Below are 27,160 nucleotides of genomic sequence, written 5' to 3' on the forward strand. Positions count from 1 at the left end.
CAATACAGTTGCTGGAAGTTGCCCGCAGCGACATCTGTAGGGGAAAGTGCAGCGTTAAGTCACAGACGAGATATCAGAGTAAGACCGGACACGATACGGGGATTTCGTGTCGCATGTTCTGAGGTACCGACATCGCAAGAAACCAGAGCTTTTAAATTTATATTTCCACGTTTATTTGATTGCAACAGCGACAATTTAAATTGTCCGAAAATCTTACAATATATCTATTACTCCAGATAGCATAATTCAACTTCTTAAGATGATCAAATGCATTGAAACAGTAATTAAGGATAATAGAAAAGACGAAGACATAATAGATTGAAATAAATACACGATTAAATTGAACAACGGTCTTACGATTGGAATTTCGATGTGAAACGCATCGTTTAAATTAAATTGCAAAGCTTCAAAAAAAAAATTGTTGGCGCAGAAAAACGCCTCCATCCGCAAATTCTGAAATATTACAGTTCCCAGAAACGTTTGAGGCGTTCACAAAGTTAAGAATCCGTTAATGTCTACAGGCAATCAAAGATCTATTTGGAACATCTATTCAGCTTTCAACTTTCGAGTCACCTCAGTGTGCAGATTTGTAAATACAAAGTTCAGTCAACGAACCACCGTCTTTGAAATCAGACGGCTCGCGAAATTGATTTTATTTCTTGCGCGAAATGAATATCATTCGATTCGAGGAGCCACAGTTTATTAAACGAGTTAGCTGTATATTTAATGTCTTTCCTTTGATAAATATTACGTCGATTTAAACTGCACGGTCTTAAAGTGTTGCTATAATAGAATCGTCTCTGGATCTATTTATTCGATTAGAAGAACAATCAAAAATGGCAAATCACAATGACACAATGGTAAGAAACATTTGTTCCTACAAAGCCTGCACATCTTCTCGATCTAACACGAATCTAATCAAAGTTTAAATCACGCGATTATATCGCAACGTTAAATTAATCGTTAAATAAACTTTCTTTGCAATCCTCGACCAAGCAGAAAGAAAAATATCTGAACGTACTATTGGAGGATGGATGCAAATACTTGAAAATCGCAGACGTACTACTCAAGAGCAACAGAGATGATTTACCAAATTTTCAGAAGACCTTAGCAATGATGGACAGTTTGTCGCGAGTAGGTTGACGATTAATCACTTTATCGATTTGTTTGATCAACTTCCGATCGATTTATCCAGCACCGGACAGTATTGAAGGAAGATCTAGAGACAATGAAGGAAGTGGAGGGCGTAATTCACATGGACGAGGAAGAAGAAGAAGAAGTAGACGAAGAGGAAGAAGACATGGATGAAGACCAAGAATCGCTAACATCGGGAGAATACGATAAAGCCAACTGGCTTCATAGATTGAGTTCGTCTCTATCCTATCGGAAAAACATCTTGATGCACCTGGAAATACAGTTGATGAAGAAACTAGATTTCCACGGCAAGCAGGTGAAGATACGGTCGGAGATGAACTGTATTTTTCAGAATTATCGTAGAATGGCAGATGCAGTCCTCAGGCAGACCAAGAGTATCGAGAATTGTTTCAAGAAGGACAGAAGATTGGCCAGTCGATTTACAGGGAAGCGCGAGAAATTAAAGAGGATTCTGGCTGATATTAATGAGGTACTTTCGATTCAGTCAGTTAATCTCAACGTAATAAATTAATCTGGAAGTTGTGGATTTTTTTATTGCCAGAAATCGAATTTACAGAATTTTGTATTTGAGAAGATATTTTCATTATGTGAATTTTTAAGAAATTTAATCCGCAAGCTATTAATCGCTTTATTCTCTTTCCTCGTGTAGAAACAACAATTCTTTTGGGAAACGAAGTAGAAACGCAGGAACGAGAATCTACGGATGAGTACTAATTTATATATTATTCCAAATTATCGAACTAATTTATTTTGTTATGTTTGTATGTTATTTATGAAATTCCAGTTCGTTGTTGTCACCATGATTGAATAAACTTAATCATTTGTTCGCAAATTTCAGTCGTTGTTTCTCTCGAATTTGTTCCATTGTCTGAACTAGAGCTTTAATAATAATAATAATAATATTTAATTATAATAACATAATAATATATTAATAATAATAATAATAATTTTTTTGGTTTTCATTCACACAGCAAACGTTAATTATTATTATTATTATTATTATTATTAAATAATAATAATTATTATTAATTTTATTATAATTTAATTTATTATATTAATAATAATAATAATAATAATTAACGTTTGGTGTGTGAATGGAAACCAAACAAAAATTTTATAGAAATTCGAGCCATCAAGATACGACAAATGCTACGTCCGCGGCTATATCTTGTTCATCCCAAAGGTCACGACGTGAAATTTATCGCGAAGTGCTCGCAAAATTCTCGCGCGACCCGGCAGATGTCTCCAACACGATCTATAGCGCACTGTAGATGCCTTAGATCCCTACCGACTCTCGCAGACGCTGGATCGCGAATAGATCCTCGTAGCTTCTCGCGGCGTTCATCGATTTCCCCGGCGGATCTCCAAGTTCGAAGAAACGTTGAGTGTTCTATGGTGGCGTATCGTGGCTGACAAGTGACCGGAAGTCTGGAGAACACTAGAAAATGGTACCATTGAAAGAATACGTTTGCCGACTGTCGCCGGAAGAGAGGGAGTACGTGGCGGAACATTTGAACGAGACGGACGAGAACAGAACGGAGAAAATTGAGGAACTTAGACAGTGGATCTTGGAAAATACCGAAATTCATTCACAAACTGGTATCTCTTTCTCTTTCTCTCTCTTAAATTACTGATAAAAGCAGATTTTATGTATAGAACCGATCGATCAGGCTTAGATCTTCCTCACGTTCATTTTCTTTATCGGAACATTATGGAAAAGTTTGAACAGATAAAATTGCATTTACATTTTATTTGAAATCCATAATGCACGTAAAATTTGAATATGTTCCATTCAATCAGCATTACTAACATCATTCTGAACCAAAAATGTGTCGTTAAAGATAATCCGATGCTGCACGATCGAAATTGTTATCGTTATTTATTGGTTCGGTAACAAAATATAGATTTTTCGAAAAGCGCTACATATTTGGTGTCATCTAACATATGTTCGTCCCATTATCCGAAGATATTATCCGCGATGCAATTTTTACCTGAAGTCTCTCCAGCTTTCTTTCCTCTCTGTCTCTCTGAAACAATGGACAATCTTGCGAATTTTCTCGCAGACGACTTCTTTCTGCTGCGCTTCCTGCGAGCCAGCAAGTTCAACATGGAGAAAGCGAAGAGCAAGCTGCAAAATTACTGCAAGCAGAGGGACACGCTCCCGGAATGGTACAGCAACAGGAACCCGTTTCTGCCGGAGCTGCAGGAGCTCCTTGATCTCGGGTAATCTCTATTGTTTGCCGGACGATGCCTGTTCAACTATCAATTGTTTTCAATTACTAACAGCGGCGAATGGTAATCGCTATTCTAATCGTCTTCCGGAGCCGCGGTCACGTTCGATGTCTCTCGATGCTGTTCTTTCCTTGTTGCCACGAAGATCACGTTGCCCGTGCGATATCGTATCAGCGTCCGATAAGCCGTGACAGTTCGCTGATGCGTTGGACAATGTTGCTTCACGCGCGACGCTATTTTGTTAGTTGTTCGATGTCCACGCGATTCGTCGGCCGATGGTCGAGATCAAGGATTTCTGATTCACTTCGTTGTCTCGCCGGATAATTTATTAATCATTCTCGAACGTTATCATCGATTATAGTTTCTTTTCAACAGCGACAATGCCGTAGATCGTGCATAATCGAATGACAATAAAATAACGAACTGACAAAACTACTGGTTTCCAATTTTACTGACACGTTTTCCTTCAATTTTCTTCTTCAGGGTGCTACTACCTTTGCGAAAGCTAGACAGCGAAGGGAGAATGGTGGTGATCGTACGCGCGGCTGTCCATAAACCCTCCAGGCACAAGATGGCGGACATGCTAAAGGTATTTCGATCTTTGTAAAATAAGATTTATAAGAACTGAGAGAATTTGCGCACGTCCTCAGGCCTCTCTGATGACCCTGGACCTAGCTCTAAGCGACCATGAATCGACAACCGTCCACGGGATCACCGCCATTTTGGACATCGGCGGGATAACGTACGAGCACGCGTTACAATTACCGCCAAGCATGATCAGGAACCTGGTCCACGCTTGGCAAGGCTGCTACCCGGTCAGGATCTATTCCTTGGACTTCATCAACGCTCCCAGGTTCATAAACGTGATGCTGAACGTGTTCAGGAGCTTCATGAACGCGAAGCTCAAGAAGCGGGTGCACGTGCACATGAAGGACAGGCTGAAGCTGCACAAGACGCTGCCGACGGACATTTTGCCGGAGGAATATGGCGGATCGGATGGTACTCTGAGGGATCTGATCGGTATGTTTCTCTAATTTCGTGTTCCTCCACGGTAGAAAGTTGCTCGCATGATCGGTTCTACGACGATGCAAAGACGGATATTTCAGTTGCTCGCGTTGACGAAGTTCCCATCTTGTTGCCGTCTTGCGAAAGCCGTGTTTCGAATGATCTTTTGCATCTAAATCGTGACGCCCGACCAAGTAGGCTACGCGAATAATATTGGATCGTGTAATAAGTACGTCCGCGTGTTCTCGTAAAAATTAAAAAGAGCCGATATCTAACAACGCCTAGGAAAAGACAAGGAGAGTTACACGAATTCGAAGCGACAGTTCAGATGAATTTTGAGACATGTTCTCGTCGAGCTATTCCCACGAAAGTTAGCTTAAATGAAAGCTGAAAGCGTCTACTTTAAGTAGACGCTAGAAGTTGTATACTTTAAGTTGCTAGAAATTGTATAAGCCCGATCGCGTCGACGACCGCACGATATCATATTTCCTTGCAAGTAAACGCGAACGGACTTATTACGCAACCTAATGCACGCGCAATTAAGAAGAAAATGCCGCAGCTAATAGAACAATGGACAGCAGATTAGCTGAATGGGGCCCCGAATCGAAGCTCACCTTGTTTTCTCAATGTCCCCGCGCCTGAACCCGTGAACCTGCTCGTACGAGCGTAGGCCGCCGTGATTAATTAATACCGCAGCTTTAATTGGCCCGCAGACTATTGGAAACACGAGGTGGAGGAGCACAGAGCATGGTTTGTCGAGGAGGAAAAGTACAGATTGACGTCGATTAACTTAGTAGATTGACAGTAATTCATGGTAACGAGGGATCCCGTATGCAGCCGGTCGACCGATAGAAACCTCCAATGGTAGAAACGCTTTCAGGCTTCCGATGGATCTACGAGTAGCGTTTCCGCGTGCTTTTTGTAAAACCTTTTTTCTTGTTGTTTTATTGTTTTTTATACAGATAATTATCGTAAGGAAAATAGAAATGTACACACCGTATCCGGTCTTCCTTATTCGTCCTCGCGGACGAAACAGAAACGTAATTCAACTAAAAAGACATAATGCGACGGGCACGACCCGCCGTTACCGTACAAAACGTAACCGCTATGATTCTTCTTTTTTTTTCATATTCTACAATATGGTACATGTCCGTGTCCTTGGAGCCGGGGCCGATCCTCCGCGCGAAATCGGTGTTAGGCGCCGCGATTCAATTAGCGTGCGCCTAAAGTCATGGGCAAGTAAGACTGTGCTACACATCTAATCGGCTGCTACTCTCGTTAGCTTGACGCAACATACTAATCGCGATTCTATTCGCGTCCCGGGACCTATTCACCTGTCGCCGTACCAGTCGTCGCGCTTTCACGCTTCGCGAATCGTTCTCGCGCGCGCGCCCGTCTCTCGGTACAAGATCTCGAGCCTTATAATTCCGGAAAACAATTGTTTCGCGGATTCTCATTGCTTAAAAAACGTTGCGACGAGGTGCTCGCATCTTAAACTCGTAATCGTTCGGTGTCGAATAATCGTGCTCGAATCGAACAAACGTGACGATTGAAGCAGCTCGGCGTCCGTTTCCCCGTATTCCTCGAATCTTCCAATCCTTGCTGGATCCACGACTGTGTCCCTCCACGAGAGAGCCGCTCGATCGATTTCACCAAACACAAAAGTCTTTCTCGTTTCCAAAATCGATGACGATCGAGACGCAGTTCGTCGAGGCGCGGTGGCTCTCTCGCGGAGAGAACCGAACGCGCAGCTTTTCTAATCGTCGATTCGGAAGGCTGACGACGACGAAGACGACGCGCACGGCTCTCGAGAAACGGTGAGAAAGCCACGGTGCAACCTGTCCCCGAGGATCCGCGGTTATATTACAGATTTTTAACTAAACAAAAAAAAAGAACAACACAAAGAGAACAGAAAGAACCAAAGACGAGGAAAGAGAGAGAGATGGTCTCACACTGCGCGATCATTCATCCGTCGGCATTCACGCGAAAGTGCACAATTAAGCGCGCGAAGGGGCATCATCACATGTCCGGGGGTCCGCGCACGAACGGCGACGCTGACGAGATCGTCTCGCGAGGAAGCCGCGCGATAATTCTATGCGCGTGTCCTGTGCTCGCAGCTTCCCAGCACGATACACTCTGCGTACACGGCCGTGGTTGATAGTCCAAGGTCGACACCGAACTCTGTTGTTCTCTTAGCCTTCTCTCTGTTTCGTTCGCGGCTGATCCACCAGCCGCGGTCACCGTGCCACGCTTCGTTCCCGTTCCGAGATCCTCTAGCCCCGCTTGAACTTCAGCACCATTATGCTTATCGTGAGGAACACCACGATCCAGATCACGGTCGCGATGAAGCCGTTGTACACGTCCGGCTCCACGATGCTCCAGCCCCTTGTCAGCATCGAGCGCAACGATGTCGTGGCCATTGTCAGCGGCAGACCCTGCGAGATGTACCGCAGGAACGTCGGCATTCCTTCCACTGGCCAGATCACGCCTGTAAAATCAAGACATTCTTTAGTTCTTCTAAGAGACGACGTTGCGGCTGTTTCATTAACCTTTTAGGTACGGCTGAATTCTGCGCGAGGCTATTTCCCAGGACGGCAGATTCTGATATGTACTGTTCAGAGTCTGATACTGTATGTATTCCGTCTGTATATTGTTAACACTGTTGTAAATCGACGTGAAGACAAAATAAGTGTGAAAGAATGCATAGGAAGATGATTATTTAATTCAAACGGAGGACGAGTGAGCTACTAGAGCGAGCCACTACAGGGTGTCCCAAAAATGTCTCGCAATCCGAAAGTGGCGGGTTCCTCGGGTCATTCGAAGCAACTTTTTCCTTTACAACAATTCTCTCCGAGGCACTGTTAACGAATTATTAACGAAAAACAGTGACCAATGAGAGGCGAGCTCAGCTGGCGACCGAGCCGACGAGTGAAACTGGGCTTCGTGCGCTGGTTGGCTGGGCCGCCTCGCGTCAGCCGTACTCGATTCTTATTGGTTACTGTTTTTCATTAATAACTCGTTAACGGTGCCTCGGAGAAAATTTTTGTAAAGGAAGAAGCTGCTTCAAATGATCCGAAGAACCCGCCATTTCCGGATTGCGAGACATTTTTGGGATACCCGGTATAGTGGCCCGTCGTACAGAGAGATGATATCCGCGAAAGCCACTATAGTGGCGTGTCGTACCTAAGAGGTTAATTTTTGTGTCACGTTCGAGGAAATTCAATCGTAGAATGTATACAGTAAATTCTCCGTAATTGTCCTTCAACTTATAAACGAAAATGGACAATTTGGGAAGCCTTAGTCGAGTCTTGCGCCTCGTTTTTATATTCGTTGACAATCGCCAGTTATAAAATCGAGCCGCGAGGCCTCGAATAACCGTATCTTCTCTTTCGAAATTGTCCATTTTTGTTTCCAAGCTGGGCGTCAATTACTGTGCTGCTCAACAAAATTATATCATAGATATATTTCGGATAAAAGTTGGCCGACTTTGACTGACGACAACTCCGCGAAAAATCGTAGTAGGATGATGACTTTTTAAAGAAATGAAAGCTTGAAATCTCTACTTTAAGACAGTTTTCATAGATCTTAAGTTCCGTGCACCCTCGCCACTATCACCCTTTAAATGCGAGGCTACGTTTGTCATTGAAAATTGCCAACTTTGGCGAAATGCACGAACTTCGTAAAATTTATTTCGAAGATGCCGTTCGCAGCCGAATAAAGTTCGATCTTTTCCCTTTAATCTGAAAAAATTGTAACGTGGCTGCGATTTTTTCCCACATAGTTACGTCACATTAAAGAAACATTCATTCGCAAAGCATTCTCCGACTAGAATCGGAACGTCTGTGCACTGTTAAAATGAATTTCTAAAAGCAACACGAAGTGCTAAGTCCCTGAGAAACGAGCTCGCGAGTCAACAGAGCTAATCGGCCAGGTCTCAGGAAGCGAAGCCTTGCCGTCCATCGTTTCGCAAAGTTGATTATGAAAATAGTGATTCGCGGAGACATTCGTGCGCCACTTGTTAACTACAAAGTAACACACAGGAAGCGTTCGTCGCATTCGGACGAACGAACGAACGAGCGAACGAATGAACGAGTGAGCACTCGAGAGTTACGTAAACGGTGTACTCTTCTGGAAAGTTGGCTGGATCTCTCGATGCTCTTTTTTTCGCGGCTGAAAAAGGGCCGCGATGGTGGATTCTTCCCCGAAACGGCACGGTCGAGCATCTCCGCGCGGCGCAAAATTAAGAACGCGGGTAACTTTCACTTCTGTTGACATTTAATGGCCTTACGCTCTCGGCCGAATCGCGATATACGATCTATAGCGATGGCTTCGCGGCGCTCTGTAAACAGTAGGCATTCTAGGAGAAGCATAATTAATACGCACCGCTTAGCAGAAGCGTGGGGTAGAAGCTGCCCAGCGCCAGCTGGATCGCATTCCGCTCGAGTTCGCAGATCGCCGAGATCACGAAGCCTGGAAAAAAACAGACGATCGTTAGCTTGCTTCCGAATTCCGTGAAAAAAATCTCGCCGGCGAAGAAATGGCGCAGGATGACCGTAATGAAGGATCGCGGCTCGATACCAAAAAGCCGGCGTGCCTAACGCGGCGGTTTCTCGCGCGGGTAAATGTTACGCAAGACGGTTGATCTCGCAGGTGGATTCGGTTTTTGCTGGAGACACCTGCGACGAGAGCGATCGCTGCGATAAACAGCACGCTATTCGACAGCGAAGCGAGATCGCTAACGAGAACTAGACTGCTAAAACCACCTCGTCATCGTCGCCGAGCGATTCGAGCGAAACATTCTTACCGAAACACATGCCGCAGAGTCCCTGTAATATCGTCAACACGATCACCCAGCCGATCTCGCCCTTACACTCGACCCCAAACACCAGGATCATGAAGATCAAGACCAGAGCAGTCTGCCCGCACATCACCACGAACTGCGTGATCACGTGGGAGAAGAGGATCTCGCCCGGAGTGACGCCTGCCACCCAACTTCTGTCCAGGAGGCCCTCCATTCTCTCGATGATCAGCACCGAGGACGTCAAGGCCACGGCCAAGAAGAAGACGATGCTAAATCGGGAGACAATGAGATGTTCAGTGATCGTTGCTCTGATGCGAGGATCGGACGAAGGTTAAATGGGACGACAAAACTCACGTCAGGATCACTCCAGGCGCCACGAAATCAGTGAAACTGGGCTCGTTGGTGCCGTAGATCGGATCCATGAACTGGATCGGCACGTCTGCCAGCTTCGTGTTCTGTTCGCACGCTGACAAAAGGTCTTTGGCAAAGTCTCTGTACGAGTACTGCAGGTTCCTGGCTAGCATCAGGCCTATTTGCTGATCTGCAGAGTTAAGGGATGATTAATCGTTCGATTTCCGACCATCGATTCGTTTAAAGAAGTATGCTAAATATTAGGGGGACCGAAAAGTAATGTCGTTTCTGCGCATATTTATCTGTTTGAATTTAATGTAAACAAACGACATAACTTTCCGGCCCCCCTAATACTTCCGGCATTTGGAACGATCTTTCGAAGCATTTTTGAATGATTGGAAAGAGTTTGCTGTCTCCTAGATATTTCACAACAACATCGTTGTGCCAATTTGATAAAAACGTTCAGACGTACTGGACATGTCGAGCCAGACCCTGATCTCGCTCTGATCCAAGGTCTCGTCGTCAGCTTCTCTGCCCAAGGCCATCCTGGCTACCAGGGCGTCCGTGAAGTTCTCGGTGAAGTACAACGTGCCCCAGGCTTCCCCTTTCCGCACAGCATCCATCGCCGAATTCGGGTCCGGATAATACACCTGCGGAGCAAATCGCATGATCCTCGATCTTCTTCTCACCGAACGGGTGGCTCACTTTCTACGAGCTTACCTTGGTCATCGTCTCGTTGTCCAAGAACTTCAAGTATCGACAACTGAGATGCGAGAAGGTGCAGTCATCCGTCACTGGGCAGGACATGTTCTTGTAGAACATCTCGTGGTTGACGATCGCGAGCTTCAGCCCCGTTGGATCCCTGCCGATCGCCAGGCAGAAGAGGATCACTTGCATCACTGGCAGTGCGAAGATGAAGAGCATCACTCTGTCCAAGAGGAAGAACATTTTGGTTACAATCTTGAACGTGGGGCGATTGATGGTGCTTCTTGTTTACAAGAATCGTTATCCGTATAAATATTTCAAGAAGATCTTAGCATCGTCTAAGCTCATAAGTCTGGATCTGGATGCTCACATCGAAGTTTAATGATATAATAAATTAATTAAATTTGTTCGTAACTTAACATTGTCTAAGCTATGTAATTTATCCAATCAGAAACTTGTCCGATAACTGGATCTAACTTGATACTGTCTTCATCGACGTGGAACTTTCATACTCAAAAGATATTTAATTGTTATTCAGCATCGTCGCTGGGTGTCGGAAACTCACCCCACGTTTCTCCACATTCTCAAGAAGTTCTTCTGCAACAGGGCTCTCATCTTTCCCGTGCTGGTGATCTTGTAGCAGTCCGTGAACGGTCCGCAGTCGTCGCATTCTAACGTGGATCCTTTGATGCCAGACAGTGGTTTCCCGTTCAGCTGCGCCGCAGAAAGGTTAGCGTGATTCGGGGATCGGTTTACAGGAAGATGCTTGTTCTTCAGCGAGTAATAGGCATTTAAATGCATCGGAAAGTGCATCGCGATAGGACTAACGATTACGGCCGAGCGAAATTAGAGGATCGCAAGGCGTAGATACGAATCTCCAAGGTGAACTTGAAGTCTTTTCTTACGTCGTAGTGGTTTCCCACGCCATTCGTCGAGTCGTGGATGAGGACCTCCTTGCTCTGGTGGAAGTTCAGGCCCACCACGCCAGATTCCTCCGTCACGTAGACCGGCTCGTTCTTCTTCCCCCAGTTCAGGGATGCCTGCTTTTGCGATTCATGGGATCGTTAGCCAACCGTCGACGTTGTTCGGGCAACACAGATTTCTTTATGCAATCTTACCAGACTAATATTGTTCGAGATATTCAACTCCGTCGCCGGCTGGACGTACTGTCCCTGCTTCCTCGACAACTTCAGGAAAACTTCTTCCAGAGACTGGCAGTTGTACATCTGCAGCAGAGCCCTGGGCGACTCTTCGGCCAGCAGCCTCCCGCTCCTCATCAAGCCAATCTACCGGCGAAAGAATTCACATTTTGTTTACTGGAAACAATCGAGAGCATAAGATCATCGCCAACCATCGTTCGATCGTCGCCGTTCACGAGAATTTTCGTTCGCGGTGAATTATTTCGTTTCCGGACGCGCGAAGCACGCGGAAATGAAGCTGTCCGTTGCACGGCATCCGAGGCGTAAGAACGGTAATCCACGGACGTCGGAAAACAAACAGAGACCTCTAATCGGCGCGGTATACGTAATGGTCCAGTATTCCAGCTAATTAAAGGCTCGTGAACTCGAATGCAACGGTCGCCGCGCAACAGCGTTCCGATCTTTCCAGCAGCTTTTCGGTGATGCCGCGACTACGCGGAAGCAATAAATCGTTTTTGCTGGATCGATTCTCTGCACTAATTGCGGGGAAAATTATTCCAGAAATTGCGTAAAATACGCAGTCTATATGTATGTATCGTTGCAAGCAGAGTTCGGCGAACTTCATTCACGGCATGACGAAGAAATACATTTATACGAATAGAGTTTATTCGAATAAGGATAAATTAAACTATAAAGTAAATAGATTTGTGTTCGCCATTTGCGATTCTTCTTTGTTCGTTAATTAACTACTCGCAAATAAGTTACTCGTTAATTAACTACTCGCAAATAAGTTACTCGTTAATTAACAACTCGCAAATAAGTTATTTGTGAATCAATCATTCGCGAATAAAATGATTCGAATAATTAGCTGAATAAGAAATTATTCGAATAATTATCTGGATAAGAAATTATTCGAATAATTATCTAGACGAAAAGTTATTCGAATAATTATCTAGACGAAAAGTTATTCGAATAATTATCTAGACGAAAAGTTATTCGAATAATGGCCGACTCTGGTTGCAAGGAGCAAATCCTCTGAAAATCGTAACAGAAATTCGAACAAAATCGAACCGTTCCTCGGATCGCATTGCCGTGACTTTAGTGAATCGTCTCTACCAATCAGCACTCGTTTGCAGCCTTTCCGAGCATGCAATGGTAAAAGAAAGATGGCGAGTGAGGACACAGCTTAACGTAGCAAGGTTCGCGGAGAGGCGGAGGAAACCCGGTGGATTCGCGAGGACGCGTCGCGAAACGCATTACCATCAGCCTACAATTTGTCAATCAGGCAATTATCCGTCGCCGATTGCTTAATAATCCTTTAACGGAGCCGCTCGTGTAATTTCAATGGAATAGAAACGCAGAGGGGGAGGCCGACGGTAACCGCCGGCCACGGCTCGCGCGTTTCTTCGTTTTCCTCGTCCCGATTTCGTCCGATCGTTTTCACCGTTTTCAATATAAAACACGAAAATCGCGGTTGCGCAATCTTAATACGCGATCATTATCCGGCATTGTAGGTGCAGGCCGGTGGCATCGCGTCGCATTCTCACGTGCACGCCAACATGGCCGCCCGAATATTCCGGTTACGCAAGTTTTACCGTACCGTGTGCGCCTGCCGGGCCTCCTCGATGTAGTGGGTCGTGATAATGACGGTTTTGTTGCCATCTTTGGTGATTTGGACCAGGTGGTTCCAGATGCTGCAATTTTAAGAACATCGCTAAGTTACTTTCGACGGGACGCGCCGTCCACGGTTCGATTTCAAACGATACTTTTGCCGCCGTCCTTAACCGCTTTATTCGCGCTTTCTAGTAGAATTAATAGATCGCGGACTTCTCACGTGTTCGCGGCACGCGCGGGTTTGTTTACTCTACGGGGCACACGATTTTAAAGAATATAAAGACTCAAGTTGCACAGAATATAATGAAAGACTAAATTAATAAGAATCAGAATAATATAAAAATTCACTGCTTCGCAACAGTGTCAAAAACTTAACAATGAGTGTTGACTTATATAAAGTTTTGTTTTTCCCTCTTTTTTATGCAGTTACCATTGATGCGCAGCATTTCCAATTGCACGAAGAATTTTCAATAGAATATTAAACTTGACTATGAGTAACTTCAACTTTTTGAGATGGGTTAAAAAATGTCCCGCACGTAGCCGATTATTATAAAGTCGCCTCCCAATTAAAATGAATATAATTCGTAAATGAAATAATTGCTGTCATGAATACTGTAGCTTATTTTATCGCTAGTTTTGTTTCAATTTTAAGTATACGTACTCGATGCTTGTCTCAAAATCTGAATACGTAATAACAACGTTAATCGTTAATAATTAACAATTAATAATAATAATTACCGGTAATCGTTAACGGTAATAATAACGTTCCTAATAAAATAATATTCTGAATAAAAATGTGTTAATTTTAATTGAGGCAACTTGAAAACAATCGCCAACGTTTCCAGAGTAAAAAAGAACATTGAACATTTTAACTTTGACTTTTCCACGATTACTTGGAATATTTCTCAAGCTCTTTCATCTCGTTCTCCAGTAAAAATCGCCGCGAAAGAGAGCACCTCGGTGGCAGTCCAATAACCTCGAAAGAAAGTGCAATTTTTCAGCGGCGGCCAATTAACGAAAAAGACACGTAGAAGGCTCGTCTTCACGTGCGTAACGATCCACGGTCTAATTGGCTCAAAGTGTTCCTAAAATCGTCCCGATAGGAGCGCGGCTGTCGGTGAAAAAGTAGCCGAGGAATGCTCGCTAATACGTAACAATAACCGTGGCGCAGCTCGTTTCAGCGAGCCGATTCGGATCAACGGAATCGTAATCGAGAAAGTGAACGAGCAAACGAGCCGCGGAAGCCATGAATTTTCCTCGCGCTCGGAACGGCCCGGAGCCGCGCGAGGAAACTTCAATTTCGTGAAACCGCGAATGGAACACGAGAGCTCGTAAACTTGCCGATCGCTGCCGCGAACCTCGGCTTCCACACGCGTTGACCCGAGGAAGCGCGCGCGAAACGAGCGAATAATATCGCGTTGCGAACTTTCTCGCGGCTAATTAGCCCTCCCCGTGTCGCCGTTTGACTTTCCAGTCAAAATGCCCAATGGAACGTCTTGTCGTGGGTAATCTGACATTCTTTCTTCCATTATTCTCGCCGTCGTGCACAAATGTTCTGCCCGCTTCCTTATTTCGCCCCAAATGTGATCGTTTTGCCGAGATGCTTCATGAAAAAAACGAAAGCGTCGTGTTTCGAGGCCTGTCGTTTTCGTAATTCTCAGTTTTCCGTCGTTTTTCTCGGCGATCTGAGCGTGAATCGAATGAGCTGAATTACTATGTAATTGAAATAGAATGTAATTGAATTGCAATACAGTTGAATTACTGTGTAATTGAAATACGATGCAGTTGAATGACTGTGTAATTGAAATACAACGTATTTGAATTTTTATATAATTGACTTGCAACATAGTTGAATTACTATGTAATTGGAATACAATGTAGTTGAATCACTGTGTAATTGAAATACAATGCAGTTGAATGACTACATAAGTGAAATACAACATAGTTGAATTACTATGTAATTGAAATAGAATGTAATTGATTATTGCAACACAGTTGAATTACTGTGTAATTGAAGTACGATGCAGTTGAATGACTGTGTAATTGAAATACAACTTAGTTGTGAACGACTACGTAATTGAAATACAACATAATTGAATTACCATTTAATTGAAATACAATGTAGATGAATTGCCAAATTGAGTTACAATGCAATTAAATTGCGACATTGAATTACAATGTAATTGAATTCCGACATTGAATTACAATGCAATTGAATTGCGACATTGAATTACATTGTAATTGAATTGCGACATTGAATTACAGAGTACTAAATTAGCACAATTCTGACCACACATGCCAGATGACGTGTGCAAAATCTCAGACCTACAAAATTGACAGTTTCCTCAAAATAAATTTCCAACGTTTGGCACCTTGTCGAGATTAAATAAAGTAAATTATCCCTAATTCGCGCTTAGCTTGGAAACAAAAATGGACAATTTGGGAAGAAGAGGTACGATTGTTCCAGTCTTGTGGCTCGTTTTTATAGTTGTATTATATAGTTGTATTATAATTGTATTTTACAGTTGTATTATAGTTGTATTATATTATTTTCGTGTACAAGCTGAGCACCAATTAGGAAGAATTTACTGTCGTAAGCGTACCAACGATCCCAAACTTGGCAAACGAGTAAAAACATTGCCGTGGAATTATTTTCAGCGAAAAATGTTCGTATCGCAACGATCTAAGGGGCCACTTATGCCCGCCGCGCGCGACGAGGAAAATCGTCGAGGTATCGGCACAAGGAAAATCTCTCGGCCGTTCGTTCTCCGCCACGAAATTTTACTTTCGCCGGATAATTGCCGGCGATTGAGCCAGCCGGGATTTTTTCAATCGGCGCGTCGTTAAGCTCGTAATACACGGCGAGGTGCCGCTTGCGAAATTCCCGGAGCCACGTCATGTCACGGTCCAAGTAGGTTAAGACAACGCTGTGTCGACGTTGTTTTCCACGGTTCATCTTGGCGAAGAAGACAGCCGATGAAATGCCTTCGGACGGATCGCTCGAAGGCGCGGATACCTTCGTCGATCGGCGCCCTTAAACGGAAAAATTTGTCGGGTCTCGATATCGAAGGAAATATTCATTCGAACCGGCCGGCGAGCCGGAGAGTCGATAAGTGGAAATGTAAATCGCGAGCATTCCAATTGGACACGCCACGAATCGGCATCGACAACCGCCGCGATTTTCAGCATTCCTCCCCGCTGTAATCGGCCGGCCCCATAATTTCATAATACGGGTTCCACCGGATTGCCAGAGCTGCCCGGCAGCTAATTTTCACTGAATTTCCTCGCCTCTCAATGCCCGACTGGTTCCAAAGCCGAGGAAAATAAGTGCGAACGATGCTTAACGATGCCGATCGATTGATTCCGTTTCAATTCGCAACAATCCATCACTGTTCAACGATCTCTGCTCGATAATCAACGACCAATCGAAGACTTAGACTCATTTTGCCTAGAGAGTCGATGCGAGGAGACTGTTGAAATCGTTTATTCGTGTGCGGAATGCCGAGATACAAGTGCATTGAGATGGTATTGTAGTGTTAACCCTTTGCACTCGAAGCTGTTTTAACTTCAAGACTAAGATAATTCTTCCAATGTTATTATTTTTGCATTGTTTGCATATGAAAGTCAGTTTACTCGCTCGTACGATAACTACACTTTTAACAATTCTTTCAATATAAACAAATTTTTTAAATATATGCAGCTAATTATATATTTGATAGAGCTAATTATATATATATAGATATTATATAGCAATTTTTAGCGGCGCCTCAGACTCGCCATTCGAGTGCAAAGGGTTAATCTTTTAAAAAATCGATTTTGTTTCTACGTTTTCTTAAAGAATGCAGATTTAAAAGTACATCTACAAAACCATAAGACTGAGCTCTTCATGGTCACCATGAGACGATCTTTTCGAAGTTCGACCATGCTTGAAAGCAGTCGATACCATTGGTATTAACTTTTTTCAAAGAAAGAAAACTGTTAAATTGAAACGTGCATAAATGAACCCTGTAAATACAACTATGCGAAAGGTGTTACAGATTCATCGCAAGAAAATCCCAAAGAAAGTGAAAAAAAACGCAATTCGCGCTAGAACAGTCCCTCGAACAATGCCATTTTCATCGTGAAATCGTTGCGAAACGAGGATTGATCGGATACAATCTGCTTTAATAGAAGACGTAAATAAGAACGCACGTAATATCGCGCACTTGTTTGCTCGGGAAAGACGCAAGTTAATTGCCGGCAATCATAACGTCTGCAAGGATCCTAAAAGACTGGTTCAGTTTTACGAGTTTTCGATCGGCGTGCACGAACTTTCAAACGATGGCTTACGCAAGCACGGTGGAACGTAACCCGCGACAACAAAGTTGTACGTAAGCGTGCACGTACGACGATTTGCATTCACGGTGCACCTTTTTTTTCCATGCAATTTATCTGGAGCAGGTCATCTATGGTCCGACGACGTCGTCGGTTGCACAACACAGCTTACGAGGAAATTCTCTACGAAGCCGAACGGCTGCGGACGAAATTGTTCGGCGATGTGCCGGTGATGTACAGGGTGTCCCAAAAATGTCTCACAATTTGAAAGTGGCGGGTTCCTCGGGTCAATTGAAGCAACTTTTTCCTTCGCAAAAATTTTCTCCGAGGCACCGTTAACGAGTTATTAACGAGAAACAGTGACCAATGAGAGGCGAGCACAGCTGGCGCGAGGCGACCGAACCAATGAGCGGAACTGGGCTTCGTGCGCTGGTTGGCTGGGCCGCCTCGCGTCAGCCGTATTCGATTCTTATTGGTCACTGTTTTTCGTTAATAACTCGTTAACAGTGCCTCGGAGAACATTTTTGTAAAGGAAGAAGTTGCTTCAAATGATCTGAGGAACCCGCCATTTCCGGATTGCGAGACATTTTGGGGCACCCTGTAGTTTATCGACGACTCTAATTTTCGCGGCTTGTCGATAATGAAAGGTCGATCCGGGGTTTAAAAATAGCGCCGTCCCGTTCGGCCGCCTCTATCCTGAACTTTTCCGATCCGACGACAGTCCGCTTTCACTAAAAGCGCGATCTCCGCGCGCGAGCTACGGTCACGCGCGATTTACTCTCTCGTTCGATTTTTCTCGGCTCCGCGGGAACGATGCCGATCGTACCTTGGCCTTCGAGTCGATCGGTGCTCGAAACTGGCTCGCGGCTATTTTTTGGCATAATATTACCGGGGTCCTCGTTACCTCGAGATCATAGTGAAATTAATTTCCGACAACGAACTCACCTCTGTCGCAGCAACGGATCGACGCCGACCGTCGGCTCGTCCAGGATCAAGAGTTCTGGATCGTGCATCAGGGCCACGGCGAAGGACACTCTTCGTTGCTGGCCACCGCTGCGGGAACATCGATCGATTAGTCGCGTGCAGATTTCATTGGAGCCACTTTCCTTACGACAAGCTCCAATTTTTTCAAATTGTACGTTTTAAACGATGCGAGGAAACGAGGACGTTGATCCTGGAGGATTTGGATCAGGTGGGTCGGAGACGAAGGACGATCCTTTTGGATCGCGCGATGCTCTAAGATCTCCTTAAATAGAGATTACTTAAGAAAAGGAACAATAAAATCGTTATTTAAAGACTGTATAAAAATGAAAATTGCTTCTAAACGATCCGGATCGAATCTCAACGTAAAGAAGCTTCTTTCTGTTAAAAATGATTATTCAAAATGTCCTAACATTCTGATCAGTAATGTATACAGTAATGTCTCCCTAATTGACGTTCAGATTGTCCACGAAAATGGGCAATTTGGGAGGAAGAGGAGCCTTGCGAATTCGAGCCTTGCGACTCGTTTTTATAGTTACCGATTTTCAGCAATTATAAAAACGAGCTGCAAGGCTCGAATAATCGTATCTCCTCTTCCCGAATTGTCCACTTCTGTGGACAATCTGAGCGTCAATTAGGGAGACATTATTGTACTTCGTATTAACAGTGCTTTAAACTGCACGATTTGTTTCAGTCCATAGAATTTGTTTTCTCGATGCATTTTCTGATGATGCTACAGTTCGATTAATATCCTACAGATCAATTAATGCATTCGCTTAAATTTTCTCATGTTATAACACGAGACGTTTTCCCCAGAGATATACAGGATGTCCCAGGTTTTAATGTTCAAACTTTGTCAGTATATTCTATGGCACAAGGTAAGAAAAAAATGTTATGTAAACATAGGTCATATAGAGCTTTATTAAGAAGTTATAACAAAAATTCAGAATAGGAATAGTAATCAACTTGCTGTTACTACGAGCATTGGCTTAAATAGATCAGCACATGCCGTGTGTTTATGTAAGCTGTGTTTATTAATACATTTCGAAATGTATTAATAACCGTTGTTGACAATACATGATTGACATCGATCGAAGATTTTTTTCATTTTTTATTTTTATTTTTAGTTGATTACTATTCCTATTCTGAATTTTTGTTATAACTTCTTAATAAAGCTCTATATGACATATGTTTACATAACATTTTTTTCTTACTTTGTGCCATAGAATACACTAACAAAGTTTAAACATTAAAACCTGGGACACCCTGTATATGTACATATATACATATGTAAATAAGCTACAGATATAACAGTTTGAACCAGTTATTTCCCTGCTACACGCATGCGAATCGGCAGCGTTTTTAGGATCGTGCGCGACGAGACGAAGAGATATCTCCCAAAGTACTTCGTTTCGATGCGAACAGGATGGGAGCGGGAACGTAGAAAAGCGAACAGAGGAAGTTCCACGAACCTGAGGTTCTTGACCAGTCGATTCTGCGAGGGAAGGTCGAGAAACTGCAGCAGAAATCGCAGCCTGTCGACGATCTCGGCGGTGCACATGCCGAATATCCAGCCGAAATACATCATGGTCTCGCGGATCGTGAACTCCCCGTACAGGGCTATCTCCTGCGGCATGTAGCCGACCCTCTTTCCAGGGACCCCGGACCCCTTTGTTCCCGGCTTGCCACCAAGGACCCAGATCTCCCCGGAGTTCAATCGCCTTCGGCCGACGATGCACGAGAGAAGAGTGGTTTTGCCGCATCCGCTGGCGCCGAGCAGTCCATAACTGACGAAAACAAAAAATATCAAGATTGGGCCGGAGGAAATTTGGCTTGGGCTCCAAAAACACGCGTACTTTCGCCAAGACGCGAATTTATCCTTACGTTATTCTCACCAGTTTTGGGGAAATTGTTCAGCTTTCAAGGAATTCGGAATAATTATACAATTACGAAAGTGAAGAAACTTCGCGGGTCCTTGACATTTCAGGATAAAATTTGATGTTTTAATTGACATATTTCTTAGTCAATTAAGGGTACATATCACAACGAAGCATGCTACGCATCGTTTATGTTGCAATGTTGTTTTGTTCGGTGCATACGACGAATAACAAAAGTAACAAAAATTAAAAGGAAAAGTAAGAAAACGCAGGAAAACATTTTATTGCAACATATTGAACGAACCGAATGTTACCAGGATTTTTGCAATACGAAAGAGTCGAACTAATATTTCCTACAGCAATATTGAAACTTCTTAGATTCGGTTGCATTAATCAAATGACTTCGATGTTGCGAGAGTATTTTAATGGCAATAAAAATCGTGCGTTCATCGAGGATGCAGATAGCAGAATATCGAGATCGACGATCGCGAAATATCTCATGATGAAAATAGTCATGATGAAAACACCGATGCGACTATGCGGATCGTTTCAAGGACCGATTAATGCACCGCATTAAAGTTATTCCAGGAACACCGAGTGACATAGAACTGCACATTAAAATGCATCTTAAACTAGTTTTATAAGATTCATTCAGCTCCGAAGAACTCCGAGCAGCGTTCCTACCGGTTAGAAAAATGTTTATGGATCTGAAGCACCGTACTTTGATCCGACATGAAACTGATCGCCTAAGGATAATCGTTCGCAATGTCCGAGTTAATTATTATTTACCGGCGACCATCGCGGCCGAAGCAAACGCAACCGATCGACGACACTCTCAAGGATTCCGTGTGCGTTCCCATGAATACGAGGTTATCGGATTTAATCGTCGAAGAGACGAGCGTTCGCCATCTTCAATCCGTCAACGGAGTCGCGAATTTCGCAGGCGAGTTTGTTCATGTAATCGTTCGCGTTACGTCCGCTCCTTGGACGCCGTGGAAGAGCCCGGTATCCGTAACAGTGACGACGATAATGCGACGCGATAATTATATAATGAGGATAATGACATTCCGTGATTTATTTCGTGCCGGAAACCACCTGTAGAAACGCGACGTGTTTGCATGTCCATGGGAATTCGGGTATAATTCACCGGCGCGTCGGGGATCCAAAGAAAGGCCGTGTTTTCCTCGTGAACCGCGGTGTATTTGCCGGAGATCGTCACGATCCGCTGATCCTGTTCCTCGTAGCTTTCTACGAAAGCCTCCGCTCGTTTCCCTACGGTCCAATCTGCTGGATCCGTCGATCATTCGGACGTCTTTGCCCTTCGAAATCTACGCGATCGATATTTAACACGTTCAGCGCCGACGATCGATCACTAAAATTCCCACAAAGTCAAAGCAGTTTAATTAATGAAATTCGAACTAGAAAGTTATAATTGATCTTGGCGCATGAGATTAGAACTCTTTCGCATCTGCAATCCTAGTCGAATTGAGTTTGTTCGAATATATTAGAGCGAAAATGAATTTTCATAATTGGTCAATAATTAGTGTCGCACATATGTGATCGACGTTAAAATGGAACCTTTCGCTCAATGATGAAACATACACGATCGCTGGATCGAAGAAAGGAATTTTCATTTCTCCAAATTGTCCTGTTTCGATCAAACTTTCTGTATGCGCACAAGTTACCAAGATCTACGAAATGCATTTTTTCTTTAAATTTCCGTACATGCGCAGATAAAAAAGTTGAAAGAAACATAATTCTTTTATTCTTTTATCGTTCCAAGTCACAGCAGTATTTACAAAAGTATCTTAATCATTGTGTACAGTAAACTAGTCCCTTTAACATATAAAAATAATTCAAGTCATTTCATCAAATTTGACAAAAAATGTGAATACTTTTTATATATCCAATCGTTTGGGAAGCGAACAATCTTGCTACCCATTCTTGTATTTCCCATTTTGATCGATTTGCGTCGATCGTTTAAGAGCGACGCGACGTCACGAATCGGATCAACGAAGAAAGATCCAACGGTCGATCCACGAGCGGAGAGCGGGTTTCGCCACGTGCAGCAGGTGCATCAATTAACGCAATCAAGGATTACTTGTTTCTAGCCTTCGCTGCCTGCGGAGCTGCGCTCGTGCGAAGATTGATTATTCGATCGAGCTCGATCTATTCGGTCGACGTAACGTTATCGTCGGAAACAAAAGGAATCTATTTTAAGTAATACTTCCTCCGCCGTGCTCGCTTTCGAACAATGAACCGAGCACAGAGTGCTCTTTCATCGGCGCGCTCGTTTTTTCGCGTTATCGCGCGGGAATCTGCATCGTTAGCGGGACGTTTATGAAATTACTGGATCGCGGAACACCGTAATTTCGGTTTATTATTTTATTCGGAGAACCGGCGACCGGTTCACCGTTAGCGGAACAATGAGAGGGAGCGTTGCCGCGTTTCTCGGACGGTTTCGTAACGCGAAAACGCGCCCCGATTTTTACAATGCTTTTTCACGGTTCACCCTGACAAATAGAATAGAATAAAATCTAGTTCTCCCGGCGCTCTTATGCTTCTCTCTCTCTCTCTCTCTCTCTCTCTCTCTCTCTCTCTCTCTCGCGGATCACGTTGTCTGGCAAGCGGTAATTACAGTAATAATTGGCGCAGTTATTACGATAGCTATGCATACAGTAATTTTATGGACGGCGATATGTGATTAGTTAGTTGCCCGCGGATATTTATGCGTTTTAGCGTGTGACGAATTAAAGAGCAACGAGACTAGGAATACTGTCAGCGGAGTTGCCCGCACGAATTGAATTTCCTTTTTTCGCCTGGAAGGAAACGCTTACCCGATAAATTTCTAACTCCTGCTTCCGCTCATTAGCAACTTATCTGTACAGGTAACCACGCTAAACTCTGGCTCGAAAGGGGCTACAACACTCATTTGTTAATCGTCGATTCAATCCGACATTGTCTGCGTCCTTGCAGAAATGATTCTGCTCCGATTCGACCGTCGTTTTCTCAGTTTTTGATATCGTTGCTTCTGAAAATTCAGAGAACCGTTTCGGATATGCTAAAACGCATGTGCAAAACACCAAGCCTGTGGGTTCGACAGTTCTCTTTTAATAAATTTCCCAAAAAAAACATTTCTTCGAAATTGAAGTCTCTCGGCTGTAACTTTGCGCAATATTATTGTTTACAAAAATCCATAGCACTTGACCAGACGTGCTAGACTATACACGATAATTCGCACATGTTTAAGCGTAAAATTGTCCTTGACATTTCTGTTACATTACATTTGTTTACGGCTACATGCGCATTATGAGTTAAAACGAAATAAGTACAGTAACAGCGAGTACATGATCAAAAATATGTAGTCAAAATGTAAACAAACTAATTTTGATGGATTCGAAGTAAATGGTCTAAATAATTAAGAGGAGGATAAGTATCTATGTACCTGTCATCTAAAAGCATTGATAATCAATAGCGAAAATGGTCGTTTATAGTATTATTGGCAAGTGTGCAGTTACGACAGAAGGCTTCGTTATCTTTAAATAAGGGAAATAAAACAGGATAAATTAAGAAACAAATTCCCAAAGATGACCTCCTTGGACCAAGAGATGCCTCCCTTGCTCAGTTACCAAAATATAGTATTATTGGCAAGCAAAATATAGTATTACGACAGAAGGTTTCGTTATCTTTAAATAAGGGAAATAAAATAGAATAAATGAAGAAACAAATTCCCAAAGACGACCTCCTTGGACCAAGAAATACTGGTCCCTTGTTCAGTTACTAAAATATAGTATTATTGGCAAGTGTGTAGTTACGACACAGAAGGCTCCCTTATCATTAAATAAGGGAAATAAAACAGAATAAATTAAGAAACAAATTCCCAAAAATGACCTCCTTGGACCAAGAAATGCTGGTCCCTCGTTCAGTTACCAAAATCGTAACTTCTCCATAATTCTAGCTGAAATGCTGATCGCTAAAGAGAATAATACTCACATGGACCCTTTGGCCACGGTCATGCTCAGGTTCTGTATCACATGATTGGGGTTCTTGCTGCTGCCGTAGGTCTTGAACGCATGCCTGACGCTCACTGCCTGCTGCCTGTTCCACGCAGGGTTGTTCAGCCCTGGCGTGGATAGGACCGTGCTCGGCGTGATCGTCACGTCCAACGTGCTGTCCGCGTTGTTCTGCATCGTTCCCAGAGCGTTCACGTTCACCAGACCGCCGCCGCCTGCTGTCCCGTCACTGGAACCAGGAAAACGAAAAAGAAAGATCACATTCCCGTAACTGCGATATTCGATATCCGCGGCTTCCGTACACGTCCGTGTGCTCTCATTGTTCCGCGACCGCCTCCGATCACCCCGGAAAACTCGAAGAAACCGAGCTGGGAATCGGCGCCGCGATGAAACGAAACCGAGCGGAAAACCGTGACGCACAATACGGTTGTTCTCCCCGGTCTCGCGAACGCTGCTCTCGCGTGACACAAACTGCCGCTAATTAACCGCGCCGAGCGGTTAAATCGGTGACCAATTGTCTCCGCGATTATTCGCCAGGTGAAATCTAACTTGGTGTTTAACGTCAAGCGGCGCCCGGGTCGCGCGCGACCCCGGTTTCAATTGTGCTCGTAGAGAACGCTTCCCGGCACTCATTGTTTCCGCAGATTTGACGGAAAGGGTTGTAATTGTGTTTCGAGATCTCTCGCCGGATAGAATGGAAGTTTCAATGAAAATCCTGCAGAGATTTCTCCGACGTCAGATTTCATTGATCTACAGCTGAAAGAGAACACCGACTGTTCGATGACGTGAATTTCTGAAGGTTGTTCAGCATAATGTAATCGCCAGGCTGCGGATTTTATGCATTCACGACGGAAGCGATTAGACGATATGCTGTTATATTATCATTAATGTATAACAACGAACACATTTTTGTTCGATCCCTGTTTCCTGCAATTAATGCCTAACATTTTGATTTTTCATAAAGATCCGTAGTTTAGTTATTAAACTCGACGACTGAAACTTGAAGACAGATTTCGTGCACTTTGTTCCCTAAGAAAACGTCTGTAAAGATCCTCTGCATTCGCACAGCGCCCATTTTCATCGCCAGTTCCTTAACACGTTCCGTGCCGAGCTTTTTTTACTCGAATCTTCACACTTTGATATTTTACTAAAACTTGATGTATTACGTGCAATTATTAATTCTCGTACACATAACAACGTAACAAAAACTTATCAACGCCCATTCTTGCGGTGGAAATTGATTCTTCGGTTCTAAATTTCTTGTAAACAATTTGTTCAGTTCACTAAGTAAACATGCAAGCGTGTACCATCGATGGTACACGTGGCACGGAACGTGTTAAAACACTATTAAAACTCTTAAATATCGAACAATTATTCCAATTCCTATGGATTATTCAAATTCGACGAGTTTTCTTCGTCCAACTGGTTCATTTTTCTCGCGATTTCGAGACCGCTGGATCACGATCGCGCGTCGGGTCCTTGGCGACCCAGGCTGCGCCCGGACGCAGCGGCGTGCACGCAGCGCCTCGTACGGTTTAGAAAGAGCCGACGCGTGGTTGCGCAACAGAACGGCTTTCTTTTCGCTCGCTGAGGCTGATTGGGCAACCACACGGTTCTCTCGGCTCCGGAGATGTCCGTGGAGGTGTTCACGTGTTCACGTGTCGCCGAAATGGAGCCCGTTGTTTCCTGGTGCGGCTGGCATTCCGCCTCAAGGCCGTGCAAACGATCCACCTCCGTCCCAGCCCGATCCTGTTGACATTTTCACCGACGCCAGTGAAACCGAAGCTCCTTATTCCGGATAGAGACGGACGCCTGCCTTCGATAGAGCCGTCCTTCTTCGCCGTCCAACGAAAAAGCATTCGCGCCGGTGTGTTTCCCCGTCGTCGCAGCATTTTTGGCGGCGCCGTGCGATTTCGAAACTGTTTTCATGGCTTTAAGGACTGTTGTGCAAGTCATTCAGCCCGGTATCGTGGTCTTGTTTGCAACGTTGTTTAGAAAGTTCCGAACGAGAGCATTGTTTTAGACCACGGTGTCTATTTTTGTCCTGTCCGGCACAGACATAGAACGTTGCTCGCTCTAATGTACAAGCTGAATTCGATTGACTGAGCTATGTTCTTGTTTCCAATGTTCCTTGATAGCAGACCGGATTATCGAATACTTGTGTGCCCGGCTGGCTAGAAAGTTCTGTTACAGAGGCATTGTCTCGGACCGCGGTATTCACTTTTACTCTTGTATGTTATATCGAGAACCCGATAATCAAATTTTGATCGCGCCGCTTACATCCGTACGCAAACACAGCTCGATCGGCCGAGCCTGTAATCCTGTTCATTCGAACATTAAACCTACCGAGGCCTGAAAGTATCAAACGCCTGTTGTTTTATAACGACGAGAAGATTGCGTTTATTTAGACCTTTCGCTATTTTTGGACTTGGATCATTTTGATCATGGACAATTCGGACTTGGATCATCAAATTTATTTAATCGTTCTCTATGAAAGAGTCTCGATTACAACTTTACAATAAAAGATGCTGAAACGGTCGGTTCCATCGACTCGGTAGGCTCTACGTTAATTTACCTCGATAGCAGACCGTATTCCTCGGCGATCTATGAGAGATTGCGTGGTCCAAAACGATATAACGACCAAGCAGATTATATTCCCTTCTGCAAATAATCGATCAATGTCCGCACAATTTATCCCACAATGCTTCGAACGCTGTCCGAAAGAACGGTTACGAGCTGGAAGTAATGAAAGCTGGCTGTAAACATCGAGGAAAGGTTTATCGATGCACCGGATGCACGCGTTTCAGGTGTCCCGTATCTGGAAAATATCCCGGAAGCCGATTCTCTCGCCCCGACGATCGATTGTTTTCCGTCTGGTAGCAAAGTGTTCGCCCGGAGGGCCGGCTGGATCAGCTGTGCGACCGCGGGAACCCGCATTAGCATGATTGCGTAACGCGATCACGATAGATCCGG

At 44.0% G+C, this 27,160-nt stretch overlaps 3 protein-coding genes across 5 annotated transcripts in view; 2 read left to right on the forward strand and 1 right to left on the reverse strand.

The window, feature by feature from the left end:
- The first annotated feature begins 22 nt into the window (after positions 1-22).
- Positions 23-1,987, forward strand: LOC117229011 (uncharacterized). 2 transcript variants are annotated; one of them, XM_033485149.2, is made up of 4 exons: positions 23-860; positions 997-1,134; positions 1,196-1,624; positions 1,805-1,987. In XM_033485149.2, exons 1-4 carry the CDS (start codon positions 837-839, stop codon positions 1,832-1,834), a joined length of 621 nt encoding a protein of 206 aa, XP_033341040.2. In that variant the 5' UTR covers positions 23-836; the 3' UTR covers positions 1,835-1,987. The 2 variants fall into 2 exon arrangements, with proteins under 2 accessions (XP_033341040.2, XP_033341050.2); XM_033485159.2 differs by having other exon boundaries at positions 1,000-1,134.
- A 240-nt stretch (positions 1,988-2,227) lies between these two features.
- Positions 2,228-5,392, forward strand: LOC117229358 (retinol-binding protein pinta). Its single transcript, XM_033485801.2, has 5 exons — positions 2,228-2,754; positions 3,219-3,378; positions 3,871-3,976; positions 4,038-4,407; positions 5,106-5,392. Exons 1-5 carry the CDS (start codon positions 2,601-2,603, stop codon positions 5,192-5,194), a joined length of 879 nt encoding a protein of 292 aa, XP_033341692.1. The 5' UTR covers positions 2,228-2,600; the 3' UTR covers positions 5,195-5,392.
- Positions 5,309-27,160, reverse strand: part of snu (ABC-type transporter snustorr) — an 85,574-nt gene continuing 63,722 nt past the window's right edge. Inside the window, exons 2-14 of one of the 2 annotated variants that reach the window (XM_076526447.1) lie at positions 24,168-24,416; positions 19,770-20,084; positions 18,262-18,369; positions 12,989-13,082; positions 11,368-11,535; positions 11,155-11,289; positions 10,815-10,963; positions 10,265-10,472; positions 10,017-10,194; positions 9,548-9,734; positions 9,197-9,462; positions 8,776-8,862; positions 5,309-6,880 (exon numbers count right to left, since the gene is read on the reverse strand). In XM_076526447.1, coding sequence (XP_076382562.1) covers positions 6,666-6,880; positions 8,776-8,862; positions 9,197-9,462; positions 9,548-9,734; positions 10,017-10,194; positions 10,265-10,472; positions 10,815-10,963; positions 11,155-11,289; positions 11,368-11,535; positions 12,989-13,082; positions 18,262-18,369; positions 19,770-20,084; positions 24,168-24,416 — 2,359 coding nt within the window. In that variant the 3' untranslated portion in view covers positions 5,309-6,665. Of the gene's footprint in view, positions 6,881-8,775; positions 8,863-9,196; positions 9,463-9,547; positions 9,735-10,016; positions 10,195-10,264; positions 10,473-10,814; positions 10,964-11,154; positions 11,293-11,367; positions 11,536-12,988; positions 13,083-18,261; positions 18,370-19,769; positions 20,085-24,167; positions 24,417-27,160 lie in introns of both variants that reach the window. The other variant, XM_076526446.1, reaches the window with a different exon arrangement.

The sequence above is a fragment of the Megalopta genalis genome, chromosome 15 (assembly GCF_051020955.1).
Source record: "Megalopta genalis isolate 19385.01 chromosome 15, iyMegGena1_principal, whole genome shotgun sequence".
Classification (NCBI taxonomy): Eukaryota; Metazoa; Arthropoda; class Insecta; order Hymenoptera; family Halictidae; genus Megalopta; species Megalopta genalis.

Coding starts and splice junctions, on each gene's coding strand:
- LOC117229011 (XM_033485149.2), top strand. CDS start 837: ATGGCAAATCACAATGACACAATG. Junction 861..996: donor CAAATCACAATGACACAATG/GTAAGAAACATT, acceptor TCCTCGACCAAG/CAGAAAGAAAAATATCTGAA. Junction 1,625..1,804: donor TTCTGGCTGATATTAATGAG/GTACTTTCGATT, acceptor TTCCTCGTGTAG/AAACAACAATTCTTTTGGGA.
- LOC117229358 (XM_033485801.2), top strand. CDS start 2,601: ATGGTACCATTGAAAGAATACGTTTGCCGACTGTCGCCGGAAGAGAGG. Junction 3,977..4,037: donor AGATGGCGGACATGCTAAAG/GTATTTCGATCT, acceptor GCACGTCCTCAG/GCCTCTCTGATGACCCTGGA. Junction 4,408..5,105: donor TACTCTGAGGGATCTGATCG/GTATGTTTCTCT, acceptor ATTGGCCCGCAG/ACTATTGGAAACACGAGGTG.